Below are 25,315 nucleotides of genomic sequence, written 5' to 3' on the forward strand. Positions count from 1 at the left end.
TTAATAAAATAATGTATTTTGATTTCGATTGGTGATTAGTTACTACTTACGGTCAATTTCCTTGTCAGTGGTGCATAGAGTTGACGATACAGTACTGTTTTCATTTTCTTCGTTCCCAGCATCCGAATCTTTAATGGCTTCATCTTCACCTTGTATATTAGCATCATAAACGTTAGTTTTTGCTTCTAATCTTCCTAAATAATAAGAAAATAAACTAGAAAACACACTTTTTTATACCGAGTGCTCAAACCATTTATATCTGTTTCTTCTAAAATTAAATACTATAGCAGAAGAAGATATAAAAGGTATGAGCCTAAACTCGAGTGGTTTACTAGTAACCTCTGAAGAGTGCCACTATTCAGGCCCTGGCTCCATCATCAGACCCACTCGATGATACCATATTGTTGTATTTTCTCCTTAGATACATACAACTGTGAAATATAATGATGGAACTAATAGGTACAAATGGTTCATATTCAGTTTCTCAGATTTTATTAGGTACCTACACAGTTAAAAATCTACCTAATAAATGAGGATTATTTTTCTGTACTTTTTTTTTATTTTATCACATTTAAAGTAAAGTTTGAATAAATTTTATCTTCACAATCGATGGAAATACTGGAATACTTGTCGAATTAAATATTTAAGGTTAACACTTTTAACCAACCAGTTACATACCTACCTACATATTTTACTTTTAATGGTTTTAGTTAACTATATAATATTTTATAATGAAGGTATATTTAGATTATTTAGTATACTACTGTATTCCTAATTTTATATTAAGTGGACTAGCATTATGACAATTTGTTCACAGCCCGGATAGCTCAGTCGGTAGAGCATTGGACTTTTAATCCAAGGGTCCAGGGTTCAAGTCCCTGTTCGGGCGATATAATTTTAATATTTCCTAATTTGTATTTTTATAGTTACTATTTTTATTAGTTATTTTATGACATAACATTAATTATTTCGATTTTTTTTACTAATTTCCGACTTACCTAATTTTAAAGCTGCGTCTGGAAATATGCGTACGTTTTGTTAGTATTATTTACATACTTAATTTTCAATTTATAGTGTAAAATAAGTAAAATTAAATATGTATATAAAGATGACAATTTTTTTAATAAGTTCTCATTCTCAATCAAATTCAATAAAAAAAAAAAAAAACAGTTTGTTTCATATTTATTTTTATAATTTAAATATATGTTATTATAAAACTGTTAACAATTCTCCTAACTATAATATAAACCTACTTAGTTACTATAATATGTAGTCTAAAATTCAAATTAAAAGAAATTTTTCAGCCTTTACTGCCACAAATTTTGAATTGTCGAATAAACATTTCGTTTTCACCGGTTCAGAACACTGGCAGTTCTGCAAGGATGATCCGGCAACAATTCGACAGTATTTTTTTTTATATTTTTTATCTCAGAACTTCCGAGTGGGTCTCTGGGTGGAAGAATCATCAAAACCGATTTTGATGATTCTTTTTTATATGAAAGCTGATAGCTCCCGTGTGGTTCCATTTTAATTTGGCCTAATTCTAGGAATGCTATTCTAAGAAAACCATATAACTCTCAAATTAGTATTAAGTATGTGCGAATAACTCAATTTCAACTTTTATGTTTACTGTTTGAAGTCAGTGTTTTTGTTAAAAATTATTATCAGTTATATTATTTTTTTTTGTTTACTAGAAATAAAAATAACAAGAAGTATAATGCACACACATATATATATGAATTTATATTTCTCACGCGTATCCCATTATTGTCGTATGTATAGAACTCACCGTCTTCGACACCTGAAAAAATAAAAATCATCTATTGACTTAATTTAGGAGTGTGTATGTCAATAGTTATTGTCAATTTAAACAAGGTGAAACCGAACGGAGTGCCTTGACACTGGGTTAACACTAAAATTATCTTGAGTACAATGTGGCGCAGCGGCACAGCGTAAATGCGATGGTTATGAGTTCGGTTCCCGTTCATTAAATCCCGTTTACCCTTTCGGTACGTAATCCTAAATAGGGGATTAGACTAGGGTGTCCATTCTTCACTTTCCGAAAAATGTTGAGCTGAACGCAAGAAATTGAAATCAATCAATTCATCAGACGCAGTTACACAGTGCCCCTACGGAGAACTATTATAAAATTTATTAAGTACTTACTTGATAACCTCTCTCCGTATTCTTAAAACAGAAAAATACATTTAACAATATGGTAATATGGACGATACCATATTATAGGAATAAGCTATTTTTGTAATTTTTACCTTGTATCTTTTGAGCCCTCATTTTAGTTCCTTTAAAATGAAATTCCATTCATAAAATATTTTTATACGTTTTTGATAAAAGTTATTTTATTTAAAAAAAAACTGTTATTTAACTAACCGTCGTATAAACTGAAACACCTGCACAGTGAAAACAAAACCTAAAACACAATTCAACACAACATTTATTTATGAAAAAAGAATAAGTCTACTTATTAGCGTAGTTCGCATATAGAAGGATAGTCAAAGGGAAATTAATGTTTAAACACTCTGCCCTTTACTTTTCAACCAATTTTCAAGATATGCGTGTTGTTTTTAAGAATAGCAGCCGCTATCCTTCGCTTTCTAATTCGAAGAAGTTATTTTCAAATCAAACCAGTTATTCCTGAGATTAGCGAGTTCAACCAAACAAATATATCTTCATAATCTATATATATAAAAGGACTTATCCTCACTGACTGAGGTAAGACGCACGCACACCCGTAACCGCTGATAGTAGAAACGTGAAATTTGGACAGATGTTTACTTTCGTAATCTGGACATCCACTAAGAAGGGATTTTGAAAAATTTTTACTCTAAAGGGGTGAAATAGGGGTTCAAAGTTTGTATGGAAAAAAATTTAAATCGGCACCGATTTTTATAAAATTTGAAATTTAGATTTTTAAAAATATTTAATTGAACATGTTTCGTGGTTTATTAGAATTCACCCCTAAATACGCAAGCGAAGCTGCGCGCGTCCGCTAGTATTATTACAAAATAAATACATTACCAAGAAATACAAAATCCCATATCGTGACTTCAAGCTCATATCGAAGATACGAACATTCCTTTGTAGAACGAGCGTGAGGCCGTTACAATGAAATTTAATGCCACCGCTGTAAATTGCCTAACACTATAAAATCAAGCACTAAAATATATTTTTATTTATAATATAAAAACGATTTATTATTTTGACAAAATGGTTTTAAATCGATTGTAAATTTTAAAAAGAAAGTATTTGATTGTGTTTAATTTTTATTTTATAGTAAAAATAACGTTATAACGCCATCCAAGGATTCCTAAAACGTTTTACGTGATGAGCAGAGAAGGTCGATGGGCGGTGACGTCTCTTTCAGTAGAAAGTTCGTTATCGATACTGTGTTCTCCTTGGACCTACGAGGTCTCTCTGTTCTAAAAAAATCCTATCAAATTCATCTTAAGTAAAGGCGGAAGAATAAATCTCTAATGTATCTCTATAAATGTATACTCCATAAGAACATATATAATTCCTAAAAATCAAATATTTATTACATTTTACTTCATTTCATGTATATGACTACAATTTACAGTGACTACTTATGCTGCTTTAAAACAAGAAAGTAACTTTTTTTTCCACAGCATGACCACCATGACCACGACCATAGCCACGACGACCACCACCACCATCACGAACCAGGCATGCCCTTCGACTTTGCATACTCTGTGAATGAAGACGGCAACGACTACAGCCACAATGCCAAATCTGATGGTGACGTGACGCATGGAGAGTACAGAATTGCTTTACCCGACGGTAGGACCCAGATCGTTAAATATACAGCCGATTGGAAGAACGGGTTTAACGCTGAGGTTTGTATTTTACCTGTGGTTCAATTGTATTTTTTTAAGAATATTTCTTTTCTATATTTTTACGAGCACTTTGTATATAATAAAGAAATAGTAGGTATATATTTTCAAATAAAATTTTATTATTATAATAAAAAGAAATTGAAAATAAGTTAGCGTACGTATAATTTTACATTTTAAATATAAGCATTGTAACAATTTAAATAAGAGAGATAACTCTTCCCACAGGTAGAGTGGATTATATTGAAACAAATAACGTGATGGAATATAACATATTATACTTAAACGTTCTTCAAAATGGTAGCATTTTCTGAGATAAGCGCGTCCAACTAAATAAACTCTTCAGTTTTAAAAATATTAGTACATCTAATTCCAGGTAACCTACGAAGGTGAGGCCAGATACCCAGACCAACCAAACGGTTATCCTTCCCCGGGACCAGGCCAGCCATACGTACCACCGAGCCAGGGGTACCAATATTAAATATTTATATACATATATAACATATATATGTATGTTAAGATTTGATATAGTGGTGTAATATTGCCATAAAATTTAAATATTTTATTTTAATATAATTTTTCATGTTATTTGAACAAAAAAAAGTATTTTTGAAAGATTTTTTATCATGGCAAGAATTTGATTTGACATTATACAAAATAATAAATTAAGCAAAAGAAAATAGTTTTTAGTTTTAAAAGTATCTTAATAATTAAGATACTTTTAAAACTGAAAAGTTGGAATTAGTTACCATAGTCAAATATGAAGATATTCTATCCTATTATATATGTTGACATTTTTCAAATAATGACAAGTTTTGAAAAAAAGAATTTAATTTTTCCATCACTTAAATAAATTACACCACATAAAATAAATGTTACCATATTTAAAGTTACCACTTAAATATATTTATGAATTTCATCCTCATCAAACATTATACATATTTCATACATAAATTATTGGTTTAACCATTAAGTATTATAGTTACCGATTAAAATAGAAATTTAACTAACTTCAAATTTGGGAGGTATTTTGCAAATATAACCACAGTTGCATGTTCAAATCGACTTGAAAAAAAACAAAATATACATACAATTTGTTGTAATTTTAATTTAAGTAATAGAGTAAAAATGTACTATCAAAACCTCTTTTCTTTGTAAGTTGTTAAAACACTGCCAATTTTATTTAAGAATTATCAAAGATACATATGTATACAAAGAGTATTTTAATATTTACACTGCCTTGTAGTACTTACATATTTGTTAAAATTTTGTTGGAATGAAAAATCATCAGTGAAGATGGTATAACTCCTAGAACTTTTAGAAAATTACAAAAAAGTGTAAGAAATATTATATTTACATACAATTTTTTGGTTCTTTTTGGTTCCTAAATAAGTTATACCTCTTTACTAGTTGAATGTATAACAATGAATGTTCAAAACCTATATAAAATGTATAGGCGTAGATTATAATCATTGAAATAACTTACTGTAGCATTACTGTTAAGGTTGTAAAATACTCAATACTATGCGATCGTCTTTAAATTATGTCAGACATAAAATATTACTAGATTGATTAATAACACTTGTAAGATTCGGATCTAGATCAAGTTCCAAATTTAGATTGACAAAACTATATACTGCCATTGTCAGATATTCAACAAATTTTAAGTTTCATAATATGTTATGACATAATTTATAGAAGAGTCCTTAGTGTACTTATTGTACTTATTATAATAATGAGGCAAAATTTGTAATTTTCTCTTGAATAAAGTTTTTTTTAGAAATTGTTGGTAGCCTTTTACTATGATATACTTTATATTATTTTTTAAATAAATAGAACAAACAATTAAAGCTGAAAGCAATTTCTTAGAATATATCAGTATAAAGATTACAGGGATTAAAAGAATCAAGTACCTATAAGAATGTGTGATTCTTGGATATTTCATTTTATTTTACACAAAATGTTTTAAATTATAATGAATATAAATCAGTTAACAAAAGTCACACAACAAATTGCTTTACTATTTTTAATGGACAAAATAAAAAGTAAACTTCTTTTTACAATGAAGCATGAACATTTTTCATATGCCGTCTCAGTTCTTTAGCCAAACTGAACTTTTTTTCACATAACAAGCAACATTCAGTTTTTTCACTATGAATTCTTTTAACATGTTCCAATCTACGGCCAGAAGTTATGAATTTCTTTCCACAAATGTGACATTCAAAAGGCCTCACACCATCATGTAATTTTAAATGTTCTAACAAGTTTTTCTTATGTATAAACCTCAGACCACAAATTTCACATATTTCATTTCTTTTGGGACTATGAATATTTTTGTGTACTATTAAATTTTTTTTATGATAAAAGCTTTTGTAGCATATTTGACATGTATGAGGTCGATGTTTTATATGAAATTTATTTATATGGCCGTCAACAGATGTCTTACATAAGCTGCGGTAAGTACAGTAATTACAATTATAGTATTTTTGCTCTCGTTGCCTTTTGTGACCCCGTATATGATTTTTGAATAGTTTATTATTCTCAAATGTTTTAAAACATTGTAGACATTGTTTGTCTCCTACAGGAAATGCATTTTTTTCTGAATTTTCTTCAATATTTAATTTTTCATTTGCAACATTATTTGGTTTTACACAAGATTTATAAGTTTTTTCTCTATTTTCAGTCATTATTTTATTTAAATTAATATTTAAATATATGTTTTTAATATTATTTTTCCAATTTAAACCTTCATTTAATTTATCTATTATAATATTTATAATTCTTTTTATTATTGAGTTTCTTTTAATAATGATATACATTTTGAGAATAAGATCGAAGCAATTTTCACATGCTTGAGATAATGTTGTATCCTGAAATTTGTTATTTGAAATATAGTTAATAGAAAAATTTTAAACAATTAATTGACAAATTTAAACATAAAGTTGCATTTAAATTGATTAAAAATATAGTTTTAACTTACAAAGTAAGGAAATAAGTATTTAACCATTTCCGATAAACTTAAAGTTGCGTCGAAAAACTTTTCTTCTATCTCCAAATTCGAAGAAATATTGAACATTGTGTGGCTTTCATTAAAACATAAGAAACATAATTGTCTTTGTCCTCTTAGCAATAAATTAATAAACTCCATTTCAATTCGAAATAATATGAAATAACAACTTCGAAAGTTTTCAAGTTTGGGTATAAAATTAAATTGACAAGTAGTTTGCGTTTCGTTTTACGTATTTTGCAAAAATACCCAGTTTTTTTTAGTTGAAATGAAGAAAACATGAATTGTTACGAATTATTTAAAATTCAAACTCTGTGAATATTAAAACCTTTAAAACAATATTAGGATGTTATTAAATAGTAAAACTTTATTGAGTAAACTACCTTTTTACTCCATTTTACGTATAGTTTAGAAATACTTATAACAGAAAAGAAAAAAAAATGGTTTATTATGTTATCTTTTACTTTATAATTGCGTAATCTTTAACTACAGTTACATAATAAGTAACTCATTAGAAATGGTTTTATTTTTAATTTTTCTAATTAAAACTTATCTTTTTTTTAGCTTCATGCTGGTTTTCGCACTTAGCCCTTTGAATCCATTGGGAACCTAGTGAAACGAGTTCCAATTAAGATATTTTCGTTCTCCACTTTCCTCAAAATTCTGAAGGCATTTCGTTTAAATAGATATAAGACACCTTCACAAATATTTTGTATTTATTTCCGTACGTGTCCCCACAATTCAGATCCGCAAAGGATAATTTTATTTCAGCTTCTCGCTGATGCCCACATGTAGCAGGATAGGCAGAGGAAGCCTAGTGTTAAGACACTCCGGAAATCGGGAAAATTTTAGCCGAATTCTGGAAGCACTGCGTGTTATTTTTTTATTAATATAAAAATATAAAGAATTTTAGAAGATATAGAAGAGCAAAATTACATGAAACATTTTCTATACTGACAGTTTTATATACTATCAATAATAAAATATTATCTACTTATATGGGCCGTCGTAGCGCAGGGCACAAGCGTGTAGCTAAGTATACATGCGAAGGTGGTGGGATGAAGGGCACCCACTCCTGGGAATGAAATATTTAAATTTTTTCTTTCCACACACACATTACGCCACTCAACAGCCAATTCCTCGAGAATTTGAAACGGAAATGGGATGCAGCGTGAATCTATAATAATACTAATGTATTATTAAAGGATTTATCAACTTTGCAGTGATGGCCTAATATTATCAAATTTAACAAAAGATGGCTTCTTTATTTTAAAGAAATCAATAAAACAACTGAATTTATTAATATAATGTATTTATCTATATCTAATGCAATTCATTATAAATTGTAATTGTGCTTAAATATAAACATAAAAAAGGCCAGTAGAATTTTATTGCAACAATAATAAAACTTCATAGATCAAAGAAGTTCTATAATATTGTGTTATATTCTCTTATATTTGGTTGAAACTTAAATTTAAATATATACGTAGTCGTAACGTAACGTAGTCTATTTTTTACCCTAAACCTTGGTTTGTTAAAAAAAGTGTTGTCATTCTTTTACCTCTACTTATAAATTGGGTTATTTTCATATTAAATTATATTTAAATAAAAATGGCAATACTAATACTATAGCAAAAAAAACTTACACCTACAGTAAAAATCTGAAATTTCAATGAATTAATATCACTAAAAACTCAATATGTACAATAATTTCTAGAAAAATTATATTAAACATACGATAACTGTACTTCTTGGAAAAATATACTAATGTCCATTTATTTTTATACAATATATTATATATATATTTTTATACAAATAGGCACATTTTTTTATATCACTACTTCAGTATTGAAAGACAAAAAAGATAAAACAATAATTTTCCTAACACAAATAATTTTGCTAAAATTAAAAAAAAATAACCGAAAATAATTTTATCGCTTCGTTTAAAATAAGATTTGTATTTGAATTTTAATGAGGGTTTTGAATTTAAATCTGTAAGACCGTAGATTGAAATTCAATCTCAAGTGAATGCTACATAGAGCCATGCACCACATTTATATGGTTTTTTAAGTCTAGATGACTAGAAACAACTGTTTTACACAATCTACAGCAAAATATGCCGCCGTGTAAAATTTTCATGTGTTTTTTCATTTTAGTGTCAGAATAAAACGATTTCCTGCACACTGGACATTGATGTGGTTTAGAACCTATATGCTTCCTAACATGAACGACCAAATCTTTCCTACACTTCAAGTTTTTATTACAAAACTCGCAAACTTCTTTAGAATGCAGACTATGCAACTTTTTGTGACTGCACAGGTTATATTCGGTGTAGAACTGTTTATCGCACATATCACAATTATATGGTTTTATTTGTAAGTGTATCTTATTTACGTGTAAAGAAAGTTCATTTTCGTTTGAAAAAGATTTCTCACAGAAGCTGCACGTTTGCGTATCATTATTTTTATATACACTGAATTTGACCGCATGTCTCTGCATATGGACATCGAAATGTTTTTGTGATAAATACACTTTATCACACAGGTGACACTCTTTTATTTTATGACACTTCAAGTGTGTTTTTAATTTGTACGCCTTCGAGAAAGTTCTGCCACAAATATTACAGGCTACGAAGCTCTCATTTTTCAAAACGTGAACCATTTTTTTATGTTCAAAAAGATGGAATTTAGATTTAAATTGTTTAAGACATGTATCGCATTGAACTTTCGCCAGGACATGTTTCAAAATGTGTTTCTTTATGAAATAGTCAGAAATAAAATGTTTATTGCAAAACGGACATGTATACCTGCAGGGAGCGCGTTTCACAGGCTTTTTCTTTTTAAATGTTAAAAATTCACTACAAATGTCATCAATGACTGAATCCTCATACTTGGATTGGTAACCGTTAACTAATTTCTTACTCATATAAGTCTTTGAAACGTTTCTAGCTGGATTCTCAATAATACTCTCGTTATCGTCCGTTAGGCTCGCGTTTACACTGCTATCTATACTATCACTACCAAAATCACTGTCTGAATCAGATTTTTCCCTAAATTCGTCTTCTAACACTTCAACATTATATTTATCACCTGTATTATCTATCAAAAGGTCATCAAAATTGTCAATTTTAAAATAAGGTAAAATAGTTTGTTTGGAAATTTCCACCATAAGATTTTTATCTAAGTCAACACTTTTCAAATTATCTAATGTAGAACTAATACACATTCCTAATCTATTTCTGACGTGTTTTATTTTAAATATGAAAACGTACGCGGCGATTACGTTATTTAAACATATATCGCAAATTTTTGTCCCAATGTAGCTATCAAAGGTCATCTGCAACAAAAAAATAAAAGTTATAAAATAAAAATAGAAAAAAGCTGTATAGGAACATACCATTATAAGTATTTACAGCACATGCTAGAATAAAGAAGCGAAAAACAAATTAAAGAATGTCAAATTTAAGGAAAGTATAACCAATAGTTTATAATTTTTTTTAACAATTTTCGGTACGGTTTTTTACGGTTCCCTGTGCCTGGACAGCTCGTTCCCGTTAAGACATTTCCGTTCCCCACTTTCTGCCGGTTACTAGATCAGGGAATTGAATATTTCAGTTCTTCGAGTGGGAATCGAGCTCACAATCTGTCACGTTTATAGTCACAGTCTTGTTCTTCTGCGCTGTTTTTGGTCTATGTATTAATGCTCTATGATTTAGTCTGGTAATACCAAACGAAAAAAATATGGATAATAAAATGAATAAGGTATAAATAAATTATAAAAAGTAGTTATTTTAAATATAAGCATATTATTTTATCACTGATATTTTATGTACATCAGATAATGAAGTTCAGTATACATATAGTCCAGAGACCTTCTACTCTTAAACTAAACTTATATACAAATAAGGGTAAGTATAATAATACAATTTGTAATTTTCCACTCAATGAATATCACATAAAAATAGCAACCGCAAAAGACATATAATAAATAAATAAAATAATTTTAAATCGCCTTCGAAACGGAAATGAGGTTGGAAGACGAGATTTTGATGTGTCTGTTCTTAGAACTGTTATGTCATTTCAATAAATGTGCAAATGTACAAGTTTAGTTTAGCAAAATGCATTCATCCAAGAAAAATATTCAATTGAAATGTTTTTAGTTACTTACAATACAATACACGGATAGTATTTTTGCTTTTATGCTCTTAAAAAAAATAATAAATAAAATAATATTAAATTTATATTATTTATGATATGTTTTATATTTTTTGCTGATATTTTTATGTGATTATGATTACCTACTTGTATGTGAGCGTAAGTTCAGTTTTAAATAAGATCATCTACATAAAATATGTGTTTTTCTAGAGTTAGTTAATTGAACCCCAATATTAAGTTCTACTATCTAATTAACAAACCCCCCAACAAAAAAATCCGAAAACGCCAACCACGTAAAGTGTAAACAAATGTAAACAATTTTTTTTCTTAACCTATACTTACAGTTATTCTTTTAATATTTACTTTTCATTTATCTTATTACAATATTTCAAGAAATATAGAATTTTTTTAAAAGTTTACATTTAGAAACAATAACTTCAATCTTTTTTTTACTACTACAATTTTAGCTTTCTTTTATTTAAATGTATACTATAAGTGTCTCTAAAACTCAAAAGTTATTTTAAGCAAATATTTTTCCTTCGAAACTAATTTATATCTGTGTAATAGAAGTATAATATACATATTCTTTATGCAAAGATATAATAAGTTAAATATATTCCTTTCACTTTTGGAAGGGGGTAGCCATTCTTCTCAAAGGTCTCTTAACTCGTCTAGTATTTAAAAATCCTGGCCTATTACTAAAATCAATGCTTTTTGAGCAATGTTGTGTAAAATTTCGCATTCCTTGTTGATTATTTAATAAAGTATCGTTTTCTTCAAAATCCATGGCTTCTATGCCATTATTTTTAATTTGATCATCAAAATAATTTGGTGTTATTTCTATGTCCATTGAAACATCTTCATTTATAAAATTATTATCAACTTTAGTTAAATTATTATTCTGTGCTTTGTATATATTTACGGCATTTTGTCCAATATTGGGGTATTTATTAAAATTTAAATCATATTTGGATTCACCAACACTTTTAGGTAAAGCTTCTTGAACAGTTTTAAGTATGTCATTAGTATTTTTAAATTCTTTGACATTGTATACATAGGAATCATTACATTTGTTTAAAAATGTATAATTTTGAATGGAAACAGACATTTTCTCAATACTATCATTGTGTTTATCACAACATATACATTTGCATGTATTTTTGTTGATAGTCAAACAAATATTGCATTTCCATTCTGGTTTCGGCGTTAAAAGTAAGTTGCTTGGCTGTTTTTGTTCATTTATATTGATTTTAGTAGTTTCACTTCCAGATATTCCTATAGTAAATTTGCAGGTATCACATTTACCCAAATTTCTAAAAATCCAGCAGAGATCACAATTCTCTTTCTTATTAGTATTTGAATTTTTAATTGGTGTATTGTTATCATTACACAAAGTGTATTTTCCAAAAGTGCAAGTTTCTTTGAAATTCTTTTTAGATGCGTTTAAACAATCTTTGCAAGTAGGTTTCTTGAAAATCCAACATAATTTACAAGATTGTATGATTTTTATTAAATCATTGTTTTTATCATCTGTCGCCATTGAATTATTCTTTTTATACTCTGTTCTAATAACTTCTATGTTATTTATGTTCAAATTTGCTTCAGGTATTTTATTAAAATCTTTGTTTTTTAGTTGAAATGGATTCACCAATAGAGGTTTTGCAAAATCATATTCTATAAGACAATTATCTAATCCTAAATAAATTTCATTCAGAATCGGTTTTGAAAATTCGAATGTCATTTTAATTTTTTCCACCATTTTGGATTCAAGTTGTTGCTTTTGCATAATTTTCAAAATGGCCACCGGATTAGAGAGTATTAGCTCTCTGTATTTATATGAATTTTGCTAGAAAATACATAATATGTCAAAAGTCGTGGCAATGCGCGATTGTAAGCCGGATGATTGTGGGTTTGATTCCCACTTGGGAGGACATAAATTATTTTCATTTCCTCACTCTGGTAACAATACTAAGCGAGTTGATGGGTTCCGCTACTCAATACAAATCAAATCACCACAGGTTCCTTCTACACACCCTGATGTATGCAGAATAACAAAAGTGAATATAAAATTGAGCTGATACTGAGTTTTCCTCAGTTTTTAAACAAATTAGCTTGATGAGCTTATACAAGGTCTAGAAAAATAAATATATCATTCTTATACAAGAATTATATATTTATTGTTGAATTTCATTTATTCATAAATAAATATAAACTGCTACAATAAAGTTATAGTAATCAAATGTATATTTAAATAATATATATTTTATAACAGGCAAAATATTTATAACAATTTAAAAAATTCTAAGATTATTAATAAAGTTATAAAAAATATATTATAATATTGTTGTGAAATGGTTACCGCAACAATTCTGGGTTAATTCCCAATCAAGGGAATGAATTATTTTTGTTTACCCACTCTAGTGACAAGCAAAAAGCAGCATTGAGCTTCACCACTCAATACATACACAAAATCTCAAAAAAATTGTGAGTAGGGAACAGTGTTTATAACACTAAATTACCTATGCCTATCTTGCAAAAAGAAATTAAAAGGTACTCACTTCTGGTATTGTTGCATTTACAATATTGTGGATAGATCTATCTCCAATTAACCCTGGGTATCCACCATATAAACTGATAATGTCACCCAAATTAGATAACCTAGACCCTTTCTCCAAGCAAATGGAACACAAATCATCAACCTTACGTTCCATCAATCCTTTCAACATAACTTTGAATTTATGTTTCTCCATATGTTGTAAATGGTCTCCTAATGTAATACTTAAAGAACCACATTTGTTACATTTAAAATTTTCCATATTTACTTGTATATTATCTTCATTAGCAAGTAAATGCTGTTCTTTTAAATGTCTTTTCAAAAGATACCGTTTTATAAACGATTTGCCACACAATTTACAATTATACCACATAGTTTTAGGGTGAGACATCTCATGATTGACCAAAGACTCCATATTTGGTAGAACTTGCCAACACTTTTGACATTCTAGTTCACTAATTTCATTACTTGGTATAGGAAAGTTGTCTATGTTAACAATATTTATTATGGGTTCAGCATAATTTATTACATTGTTATGCTCTGTATATAACCTATTGTAATTGGGGTTTCGTTTTCTTTTGCCTCTTTTTTTTATGGGTTCCAATGAGTCCAGCTTATCTATTTTCTCATACATATCATCAAAACAGTTACGCAATGCTCGCTCAGATTGCTCACATTTTTGAGCAAATAAATAGCAATTTATTGAATGGTTAACACAATCAGTACATATTTTATTAGGGAAATTTGTATCTTCATTAACCTGTAATAAATATATGTATAATATATCAGTTATGTTACTTTTAAGCTTCACACTCTATAAGAAGGTGGACATAGAGATGAATATAAATCATATCACTAAGCGGCAGATAAACCAATTAAGTAATAATGTTACTACACAAAGCACTTTTTCATATTATTTTACTTAATGGTTTACAACCCTGGTGTGCGGGATACAGTGCTTGGTGAGTGAAGGTGATAGAATTTTAAGAAATTTATTAATTTGTCAAATCTCACCTTATAAGGATGAAAGCTGGCAACCATGTCTCTTATAGTTACCTCGTGGGTTGAACCATGAATTCCTATTACGAGGATTTCATCTAGTTCTGATAGCTCACTAGTAACGCCTAAGCAGTATCTGCATACTCGTAACCTCAAAGTTCCTTCTAAAAGATATTTTATCGCATCTTTTGTGCTTAAAGGAACTTTAGCAGACGGTTTTTTGATTTTGCCTTCGTCCAAAAGCGTATTATTAGCCTTTTGCGAAGATTTTGTATAGGTACGTAACCCCTTGCGCTTGATGAAATTTTGCTCCATTATACCATTAATTTATATCAGAATTTACATCAGTAAGTGTTTAATAAATAGATTCACAGTATAATCTAGTAAAAATATACGAAATATTTAGAAAATAACAATAATAGCAGAATAAAATAAATAGCTATATGACACAACGTCAAGCACCAATTTAATTGTCAAGCTAAGTCAGCCATAATGGATGCCGTCGCATTATACAGATAATGTGATGTATTAATTACAGAATTCAAATAAAGTTAAAATATGTACAAAACTAATTAAATGTAAAATATTCTTATCGTATAATTATTTACTAAAATGATTGCAAAATAAAAATATTAAATTATTATCATGAAATACAAAGTGTCAAAATTCTTGTTTTGCCAACTAGACAATGTCTTGTCATTTGCGAAAATAATGCGATTTATTTATTGTTTACATCAAAATTTCAATAATATTTTGATGCCAAACTTTAATCTGTGATATGTGGCCCTAATTGCAAGTGTTTAAAATGTCTTGGCTTAATTTAAATCAAAGTTTGAGCAGCTTGAAGGGACAAATTACGAATTTTGCTACAGAAGTTTTATCTGAGGGTACGGAGACTGCTACCAGAGATGAACCTACTAGTAGTGATGGAGACTTTAAAAAACTCGAAGACAAATGTCGCAACCAAGAGCTTGAGGTCAGTTTTAATGGCACATAAAATAAATATATTTATACACTTTGACAGATGTTGTTCAGGTTATGTTGTCGTAATAGCTTAAAACTGCGGTGCTTAATACTGCATACATGTCCTTGAACATCCTTTAACGTCTGCCTACAATCTATTATAGAGTTTATTGATGTTCAGCTCAAATAACATCTTAATATATTTATGTGACCTTTAAATAAAATCATATTATCTGTTCAAACCAAAGTACTTAAAGTATGTTATTTTATTAATTCTAATATAAAAGTTCTTTAAAGATACATTAAATTGTAAGTTTTATTATATAATTTAACATTATATAATTAAAGCATAATATAAGCATCAATTACTATGATCCTTGGTTTTTGCTTTTATTACACAAGCTGAAAACAGTAAAATATAAAAAGTATTCTGAAATCTATCAAACTCTTGCAAGACAATATGAACCACCAAAAAACTGTTGCTCTTTTCATTATAAATATTACACGTTTTATTTTTAAATAAAATAATACATTGTTAGATGTCATGTTATATTCAATTTCCTTAAATTTTTATTTGTTAAATATTCCTAAAAAGTGTAATAGGCTTAACTTATTATTTTTGTTTTTACAGTATTTCATATTTCTATAGTAGTAAACTTTGAATAAATAGTATGTTTTCTTTTTGTCTATCATGTAGATAGTAGTAGTAGAAGCTAAAAAATAAGCATAATTATATTTCAAACTATCGAAGCGTTTGCAGCTTCACATGTTTGAACCACAATACCAATTATTTGTTTATCTAAATTATGTTGTGTGTGTGTTTTCACAACTTTATGATATTAAAGAAAATATCTTTGGGTTATATAATAAATGCCTCTAAAATTGATTTTTTTCATATAGCTTCCCTTTATAAACAGTGATGAATTACAGTTTTATTATAATAATTACAGTAGAAACTTGATTAACTGGACTAATTGTTGTCATTAATCATCTGGATAATAGAATATAATAATAATAAATATAGTTAAGGTTTTAGTAAAAAAACTTATAATGAGTTCAAGGTAATTTACTTTTAATTTTGCTTTTTACTAATCTGTTTATTAATTAGTAAATACTTGTTTTTGCTGTTATATAGCAGTGACAGTAAAGGAATAATTTTATCAATTTGTTATCCATTACAACGCTCGGAACGCCAGATTTAAAGAACCATACCATACCATCCATGACACATTAATCAAAATTTATACCAAAATTTCTTGAATTTTTTATTTACTTCTTCAATAGTCAAAGTAAAATTCAAGTAACGTTAGTCAAAATAGCATTTAGAGAAGCATTTTTTGAATATTTATTTATTCCATATCAGTTAGTAAAGTGAAATGTAATGAAGGATACACAAAGGGAACCTAGTGTTACGACACTCAGTTCGTCATCGAATTCTGGAGGCATTGCGTGTTGAGTGTCGGAACTCACCCCGTCGTTCGCCTCAACACCAAAGCGAAGACCTGAAAATACTAAATATTTAATTTCCTTGAGTCGGAATGGTAATAGTAAGGTAGCCAGAGAGAATTTTCTGCTTAATTTTCGAGATAATACGCGTTGAGTAATGGTTATGACCACGCTTTGTCTACTTACCAGAGCTAGAAAATTAAAATAACTCTTTCTCCTCCGGGAATCGAACTCACAACCGTGTTTTCGATTGTGTTGTGTTTACAGTTAGATGCTGTGCCGCAGCGCTACGACGACGGCGACGGCTTCTAATTTAATATAATTGAAGTAATATAATATGAAATACAATTTGTGTTTGTCTGTGCGTTAGTGGAATTTAACCTCAGAGATGGCTCAATGGTGTTTGATGATGTTCTCTATTATTTATTTCCAGACCTTTAGCCTGTTTTATTTCAATTGGTTATAAATAAATAGTTATCTATATATATAAAAGGACTTGTCCTCACTGACTGAGGTAAGACGCGCGCACAGCCGTAACCGCTGACGGTAGTAACGTGAAATTTGGACAGATATTTACTTTCGTAATCTGGACATCCACTAAGAAGGGATTTTGAAAAATTTTAACCCTAAAAGGGTGAAATAAGGGTTCAAAGTTTGTATGGAAAAAAAATTAAATCGGCACCGATTTTTATAAAATTTGAAATTTAGATTTTTAAAAGTATTTAATTGAATACGTGTTTCATCGTTTTCTAGAATTCTCCCCCTAAGGGTGGGTAATAAGGGGTTGAAAGTTTGTATGGAAAAATCTTTAAAACGCCACCGATTATTATAAAATTTCAAATTTGAACACGTGTTTCATGGTTTATTAGAATTCACCCCTAAATAAGCAAGCGAAGCTGCGCGTGTCCGCTAGTATTAATATAAAGTGTTATGTTGCACTAAATTGCTATAAATTACCTGTTTTATGAAATTACTAGCGGCCCCATCGTGGCTCCGCCCGCATACAACCTAACCAACTAACTAAATAATTAATTGACTAACTCACTCTTGCGCTTTATTACCTACAACACAAAAGTTATAAAGGTTAGTAAATAAATAATTATGTAATTCAAGCGGGCGAAGCCGCAATCGGTCGCTAGTACATATATTGATACATAAAATTCTGTAGCATTTGAATATAAATCTATATTGATACAATAGTTTGTTGACACGATTCTTTTACAAATAAAGTCATAATAGGGGTTGCGATTATTATATTTGAAGGTAAATAAATGAGGGTTATTAATAAATCCACAAATCCATAAAGGAATACGAATAAATACAAATGCTTATCAGTTAGTATTAAATGCTTAACACATTGTCAATTGTAAACCAGTCGATGGTTGTACGTATGTTCGATCTTCTTACGGGGGAATGAAATAATTATTACTTATATTGATTTGTGTCAAGTGTGTTCCGCCACAATAAATGTTACAAAAATTCGATGGTGCGTGAGGAACGGAATGTCTAGACACTAGGTAGCCTGCTACAATATGTACTGGATGCGTATTGGACAATTAATGCTATTAAATTTATTCAGGGGTTACAGCTCAACTAAACGATGTATTCCTAGATAATTAATGTATAGTAAAGATAGAGTCACAAAATAGTGTTTAATTATGTTTCTTTTATGAAATGAAAAAAAAAAGCTAATATTATACACAAAACCAAAAATTATGCATTTTTGTTTTTGTATAATGTATATTGTATAATATTTTGTATAATGTATATAGTGCAGCGTTGAGTTCCGCCACACAACTAGCAATGACTCCAGAATTCGGCGAAATTTGGTGAAGAGAAATGTCTTAATACTAATCCCGAGATTTCCTGCTACGTGCTGCGGAAGCTAAAAACAATTGTCATACACAACTTTTAGCTATTTCCATTTGATTAGGCTAAGTGAAGCCGCAGGTAAAAGCTATGGACATAAATGTATTATAGTCAGCTTTCAATGTTGGTTAAACCAGCCCCACCAATCCAACGGATAGCCGTTAGTAGGGTAGATAGGGTATCGTGTTTGCACACTGATAACTGATAAGGCAAGCGGACCTGAGTTTCGTTTAAAACGTTAGGTGCCATATAAGTGTACCAGTATTTGTTAGATGAAACCTTTTCTTTTATTATGTAGGTTTTGTGGTATGATATTTATAGTATTTGATGTTTTTATATTGCAGTGGGACCTCTGACTGTGAACGCGATGGTTGTGGATTCGATTTCCACTAGAAGAATATATATTTGTATTAAAATTAATTTTATTTTTCTCTGAATACTTCTATGGGCGATAAAAAGTATGTAGAGAGCGCAAATCAAGTGAGGACATTTCGTTTTTGATTTATAGCTTTATGTCACCAAACCGGGAGAAAAAAATATATCCACAAATGGGAAATGAATTTTACCCTATACTTTACTTAAATTTAAAATGTGCTACGCTGCTTGTAGACATTAAGGCCGTCGTAGTGCAGTGAAGTAGGTAGCGATTAACTGTTATAGTTCGATCTGTCATCGTTTCGATGATTATTGTTCGATTTCCAATAGAGGAGATATTTATAATATAATCATTTCTCCGCTCTTGAACGTAATGGTAATTAAGAAAATGTCTTGGATCGACAGCATAAAACTGAAAAAGACACATTTTATGCGAGGATAGTGGAAATTTGAACAAACATTTACCGCCTATTTTACGCACTCTGATGTCAATACATATAAGAACATTCATTTTAAACAATTAAATTAGCTCCAGAATAGTGGTGACACTATGTGACACAGTAATAATGGTGACACAGGGAAACTCATGTTAAGACACTCCGTTCCCCGCTTTCAGCCCAATTTGTTGTTTAGTGGTGGAACTTAACAAACCGAAAAACTGAACAAAATAAATTAAATCAGTCCCCCGAGTGAGAATCGAACCCACAACTGTCGCGCTTACAATTACTGAAAAACCTATTTTTAACTTATAATTTCCAATAAGAGAATGTAATCATAGCTTATTTCTTATTTACAAAAGAAGAAGCTTTTTACATTAATAAGTCATTATTTGATAATATTTTTTCATATACAGCATTAACATTTCGCATCTATATTATATTTATTTGTTTTCTATTCAAATGATCTCCCTAAAATATACAATTCGTCAATCACGTGAGATAAAAATCTGCCATTCTAATTTTTTGGCCCACATTCAATGTAAATCGATAGGTTATGTTAATATAATTTTGGCGCCATATCTTTCTACCTGACGATGTGACAGATACAGATAATAATAGCAATTAGTCAATGACTAAACACTTTTGTTTTTTTTAAATTTTCACTGTGAAATATAAGGTCTTTAAATGCTGCTTGATAGTTTTTTTTTGTCATTTTTTTATAATTATATGTAAATGTTTAAAAAGTACTGTTTTAAAATTATTGGTTGTTGTAATTAATTAATTTCAGGAAAGCAATATTTTATGTTAAGATTTCATTGAAAGTAAAATAATTATAACTGCGATACAAATTTCATAAAATAACTTAATGTACGTTATAATAATCTTAATAATAATAATAATATTTGAACTAAATATACTGTCATCGCCGTTAGAAATGCAGGTAACGATACGTTTCTTCGCATTTTGAAATTTAAATGTGAGTATTTATGCGTACTGGCAATAGGTCAGAGTGGAATGTATTCGCATGGTAAGTGGCTGTTCGTTTGTTTTTTTGTTCTCAACATTGTTTGGCAGGGTTGCAACATTATACAGTGTATGTATGTATGTATGTGTATATATAGGTAATGTAGGCTTTATTATCTATATACCTTTTGTCAAATTTTGTGTTTAATATTGAAAGGAAATAGTTCTGTTAAGAATATCAGGAAGGAATTTAGCATAGGTTTATGAATGAAATGAACAGAATATAAGATCATAAGATCGAAGTCATCAGACATTTAAATTAAAGTAAATCAGCTTCACTCTGTATCCCGAACACAGCAGCGTAGGCAGAGGGAACTTAGTTAGACACTCCGATCCCCACTTTCTGCCGAATTCTGGAGGCATTGTGTGTTGAGTGGCAGAACTCAACGCCGCGCTTTGTATACCAGAATAAGGAAATTAAATATAATCATTCCCCCGAAATACCAATCAAACGCCTTTTTTTATATTACAATAATTCTAAAATTGTAATATTTTTATATGGTGAGAAAAGTTTGTGGACAGCCCTAATTCTATGCACATAGCATGATGACGCTTTTCCTGTGTACTCAATACCTATTATTATCCACGATATATCGATTTCCTCTATTGTAGGGACTTTTGTTAACACCGTGTTATATTTTGAAACAATTTGTTCTTTTTTTTTTTTACTTTCATTTGTTGTCCAGATTTGTCAAATTTATTCAATTGCGCAAGCGCAGCGTAGTTGGCGTATGTTTCACTGAACGCAGTGATAAAAATTAAAACAATTATATAGCAGAACATGCAAAGACTTAGTGTTAAGACACTCAGTTCTCGCTAATCCAGTATAGCAGCATAGTTGGCGTCTGGCTAAACGCATTAGCTTAAAAATACTATCTGTAGTGCTGTATCTGACATAGGTATAGTAGGCTACGCAGATGGAACCTACTGTAAAGAGAACCCTGCTGTTGCTATATCCTTGTTTTCTGTTTCATAGTAAAAGTTCATTACTATTACTTTAGTTTGTTTCCTATAAGAATGTAGAAAAATATTAATTTTTATTTTTATATATTTAAAAGTGTAATGACTTTTTTTCAGATTGCATCATTAAAAAAATTAAACGAAGAACTGCAGAACGCATTGCAATCTGAGGTGAGTCACTAATATATTTTTATGTTTAGATCAATAAAAAAATTCTCTTATTAACTTTACTAGTGCGTATCTTTATTAATAAAGGTATGTAATATATAGGTAGTAGGTACCATAGGCAGGTAACATTATGCATTCATAAAATATATATAGGTAATCCCCGGGTTCCATAATTGGCCATGAGGAAAGTCTTGGATGTGATATGATGTACAAATTTCTCACATATATTCAGCCGTTCTTATTTTTTTTATTTAAGAAAACACTTAAGGCTCTGGTGGCGCAGCGGCACAGCGTGTCCACTGAATACTTGCACAATTCGTAGGATGAATTAATTTCTCTATTATAAAGATAAAACACGGCGTTGGGTTCCGCCTTTCAACACGTAATGTCTTAAATATTAGGCTATGTTTGGGGAATGAAGTGTCTTAACATTAGGTTCCGTCTGCTATATGTGGGATACAGAGTTAAAATACATTTTCTCTCTTTAGTGAACAAAAGGCAAGCAAAGGGATCTGTTGTATAATTGTAGTATTTATATGGAAATAGAATTTTACCCAACTCGACCCTCGAACCTAAGAATACTGACGCATATTGTTATTATTATTTACTATATTCTATACAACAAATAATTTTATTAGTGACATATAACCTCCACATATCTAATAATATTATCGAATGCCTAAACAAAATTATGTAGATTTGGGACCTTTTGTCCGAAATTTCTATATGTAAATGACACGATATGTATCGATGTTTTTTTTTCTTTTCTTTCAAAATCATTAACAATCGTTTTGAATCGTAAATATTTAGTGTTTCCCGTATTTATGTTTAATTACTAAAGGACCAGCCGGATGCGCTTAGCCCTGTTACCGTTTAAAGCTATTACTTATAATTAATTTAGAAATCTTTTGGCATAAAACATCGTTATGGTAAAATAGATGGTCTGGTCTAAGGTATGAAGGCGGTGGTCGTGGACCTTAATTCTATGGTAATATATATTAACAGCATATTCCAAATTTTTCTCCAAATAGTAGTCAAATTTATTCCCTTCTGTAGCTTTAACGCATGAAAATAAAATTCATTGTGCAGTAGAACATATTGTTATTTCTAACAACTTTCAAAGCAGATAAAGTTATTGATCGTTGTGTGATGATAAAGGATATAAAAGCTGCTGATAACGTGCTTGGGGCTTTGTTTGGTGATCAAGCTGCGAGGGTACGTACTTTAATGTATTTTTTTTCATATATTTATTGAGATTTAATTTCATTTTGGTACTGAAATTATTGAAATTACCCTATAAGTAACCTAGAGTGCCTAAAGTAGTCGCGTTTGTTGTAGGTTAATAATTCCAGCCTACTGTTTTCATTTTAGGAAAAGTTTTCAAAAATTGAAATTATGTATTGAAATTATGTATTATGAAAAATTGAAAGAGCATTTTTTTTCTACGTTCAAACAATTATGCTAAAATTTACTTTTAAAATTATTTCACGTTGTCTGTAATTCATTTATCTTAATTTTTTTCGTTATATTTCCAATTTCACGCACGGGCGACAAATTTTGCAAGGTACACAAAGAAAACTGTCGATCAATATTTGTCATTCCTCCCAGTGGGAATCGAACCTACAAGTTCTCTTTTGTGTCCCGCGTCACGACAGACAATAACTCTTAATTAAATTAATTGAAAACAGGCTTCAACTCTTTATTTGTGTCATCACAAATCTGAGTTGCAAAATTACACGATCTTTTTTAGAGTACCGTGCGAAAAGGGTAAAACGGCACCCTATTACTTTGACTGCGTTGTCTGTCTGTGTGTCTGTCAAGAAAATATATGAACAGTGATAATTAGACAGTTGAAATTTTCACAGATGATGAATTCCTGTTGCCGCTAACATATACTAATAAACAGAATAAAATATTTAAGGTGGCTTTTTACTATCAAATATTTGTCGTATAGTCACGGGCGTAGGAAGGATGGTAGGGCGGGCCGTGCCCATCCTAGAGTAGTTTGGTGCCCACATCAGAAATTTTGCTTAAGCTCATTATAACTTAACTATTAAGTTATATCCCATATCTCCATATCTGTATCCTACTTCAAATGAAGCATGTAACTTCTTGTTTGACTTTGACCTTAATTATCATTCGTTATTTAATTATTTATTTATTTCTATTCCACCTTAAATTGTATTTTATTTGTTGAAAACGTACATTTATAATCGATTCTATAAATTCAAGTGCATAGGTCGTGGCGGGTGGAATAATTTTTGTATGGAAATTGAGTGCATTGTGCGCATCCTGTATAGTGTTTTGTATACATTATATTATTATAATAAACTAGACGAATAAAGAAACCCGTGATTTTTATCTATATTCGATATATTATAGGTTTATAATGCAAGATATATTTAGATTTTTCTATGTATTTTTATATTGCATCATTTCTGGAATATTTTGTAAAGGAATAAATATTTAATACGTCGTAGCAATTTATGTAACCTAACTAAAAATGGCATTTTTTATAATATAAAACAAACATTCTCATGAGTGAAATTAATAACTAAACTATCGTAAAAGTTTACATAAATAGCTAAATCTAGCAACTCCTTAGTCCCGACTAGATTTAAACATAGGACTTTAGAATGATATGACAGTTATAGATACAGAGGAAATCCGTTTACTATATCCAAATAATGTTATTAAAGTAATATTTTTTGTATGAATTCAATATTCGAAAATTTTTCATTGCTCCTTTTCATTTCCCATATTTTTTATAGTTTCCCGTTGTATATAGGTTTGGGAACCTAGTGATAAGACATTCCATTCCTTTATTGATTTTTTGAAATATTGCATTATGAGTGGCAGAACCCAACGCCGCGCGTTATCTTGTTACGAGAGCAAGGAAATGAAAATAATTAATATAAAAATAATAAACAAAACACTGTCGCGTTCACGTTCACGATGGCTTCATACATATCGAGTATATTGCCTGAAAACTACACAATCAAGGGCAACAGAAGTATAAAATATATTACTTATTTACATATTTTACATACATTTGTGTCGTTTCACGGCTATTATAGTTTCATACTGCAGCGTAACACAGCTTAGGTAGTTGCATTTGTGCATACCTACTGCATATGCACGTCTAGAACGTTTGCTTAGAGATGGTGCGTGGAATTTTAAAATGTACCTCAGATTTTTTTTTGTTATTGCTGGTTTTTTTTTAATTTGATAATAATAGAAATTATTATACTGTGAACGCGACAGGATGTGGGTTCGATTCCCATTTGAGAAAATGAAATAGGTATGTACCTTACTAGTAACCTCTGAAAAGTTCCATTATTCATATTCTGGCTCCATCCTCAGAACAGCTCGATCATACCATATTATTATATTTTCTCGGTTATTGTGTGGGGTGGACACAAGATTATACTAGGGTGGGAATGGACCACATAGCCTCCCCTATTCTTGCGCTCATAGATACGATTATA

At 29.7% G+C, this 25,315-nt stretch overlaps 4 protein-coding genes and 1 non-coding gene across 6 annotated transcripts in view; 3 read left to right on the forward strand and 2 right to left on the reverse strand.

The window, feature by feature from the left end:
• Positions 1–5,657, forward strand: part of Cpr50Cb (Cuticular protein 50Cb) — a 26,742-nt gene extending 21,085 nt beyond the window's left edge. The window contains exons 5-6 of the mRNA XM_085196557.1: positions 3,645–3,872; positions 4,246–5,657. Of these exons, the coding sequence (XP_085052683.1) occupies positions 3,645–3,872; positions 4,246–4,350 (333 nt within the window). The 3' untranslated portion in view covers positions 4,351–5,657. The remainder of the gene's footprint in view (positions 1–3,644; positions 3,873–4,245) is intronic.
• TRNAK-UUU (transfer RNA lysine (anticodon UUU)) lies at positions 817–889 on the forward strand. Its single transcript has one exon. It is a non-coding gene; the product is annotated as a tRNA-Lys (tRNA).
• LOC146541064 (uncharacterized) lies at positions 4,683–7,103 on the reverse strand. Its single transcript, XM_085196546.1, has 2 exons — positions 6,850–7,103; positions 4,683–6,739 (listed from the first exon to the last, which is right to left on the reverse strand). Exons 1-2 carry the CDS (start codon positions 7,015–7,017, stop codon positions 5,927–5,929), a joined length of 981 nt encoding a protein of 326 aa, XP_085052672.1. The 5' UTR covers positions 7,018–7,103; the 3' UTR covers positions 4,683–5,926.
• Positions 7,104–8,171: 1,068 nt separating this feature from the next.
• Positions 8,172–15,077, reverse strand: LOC146541065 (uncharacterized). Of its 2 annotated transcripts, none has more exons than XM_085196524.1 (3): positions 14,599–15,074; positions 13,589–14,344; positions 8,172–10,212 (listed from the first exon to the last, which is right to left on the reverse strand). In XM_085196524.1, the coding sequence occupies exons 1-3, from the start codon at positions 14,896–14,898 to the stop codon at positions 8,908–8,910; spliced, it is 2,361 nt and encodes a 786-aa protein (XP_085052650.1). In that variant the 5' UTR covers positions 14,899–15,074; the 3' UTR covers positions 8,172–8,907. The 2 variants fall into 2 exon arrangements, with proteins under 2 accessions (XP_085052650.1, XP_085052660.1); XM_085196534.1 differs by lacking the exon at positions 8,172–10,212 and adding an exon at positions 10,662–12,876 and having other exon boundaries at positions 14,599–15,077.
• Positions 15,078–15,255: 178 nt separating this feature from the next.
• LOC146541066 (uncharacterized) overlaps positions 15,256–25,315 on the forward strand; it is a 48,391-nt gene continuing 38,331 nt past the window's right edge. Inside the window, exons 1-2 of the mRNA XM_085196511.1 lie at positions 15,256–15,559; positions 21,777–21,830. Coding sequence (XP_085052637.1) covers positions 15,389–15,559; positions 21,777–21,830 — 225 coding nt within the window. The 5' untranslated portion in view covers positions 15,256–15,388. The remainder of the gene's footprint in view (positions 15,560–21,776; positions 21,831–25,315) is intronic.

The sequence above is a fragment of the Heliconius melpomene genome, chromosome 1, assembly GCF_056956725.1.
Source record: "Heliconius melpomene rosina isolate 202511_hmr_F chromosome 1, ASM5695672v1, whole genome shotgun sequence".
NCBI lineage: Eukaryota > Metazoa > Arthropoda > Insecta > Lepidoptera > Nymphalidae > Heliconius > Heliconius melpomene.

Bases quoted from the DNA above. Each gene is read 5' to 3' on its own strand.
- LOC146541065 (XM_085196524.1), bottom strand. From the start codon at position 14,898: ATGGAGCAAAATTTCATCAAGCGCAAGGGGTTACGTACCTATACAAAA. The intron at 14,345-14,598 runs GTGAGATTTGAC...TATTTATTACAG, and splicing joins CCAGCTTTCATCCTTATAAG to GTTAATGAAGATACAAATTT. The intron at 10,213-13,588 runs GTGAGTACCTTT...TTTTTGTTGCAG, and splicing joins TAAATGCAACAATACCAGAA to ATGACCTTTGATAGCTACAT.
- LOC146541064 (XM_085196546.1), bottom strand. From the start codon at position 7,017: ATGGAGTTTATTAATTTATTGCTAAGAGGACAAAGACAATTATGTTTC. The intron at 6,740-6,849 runs GTAAGTTAAAAC...AACAAATTTCAG, and splicing joins AATACTTATTTCCTTACTTT to GATACAACATTATCTCAAGC.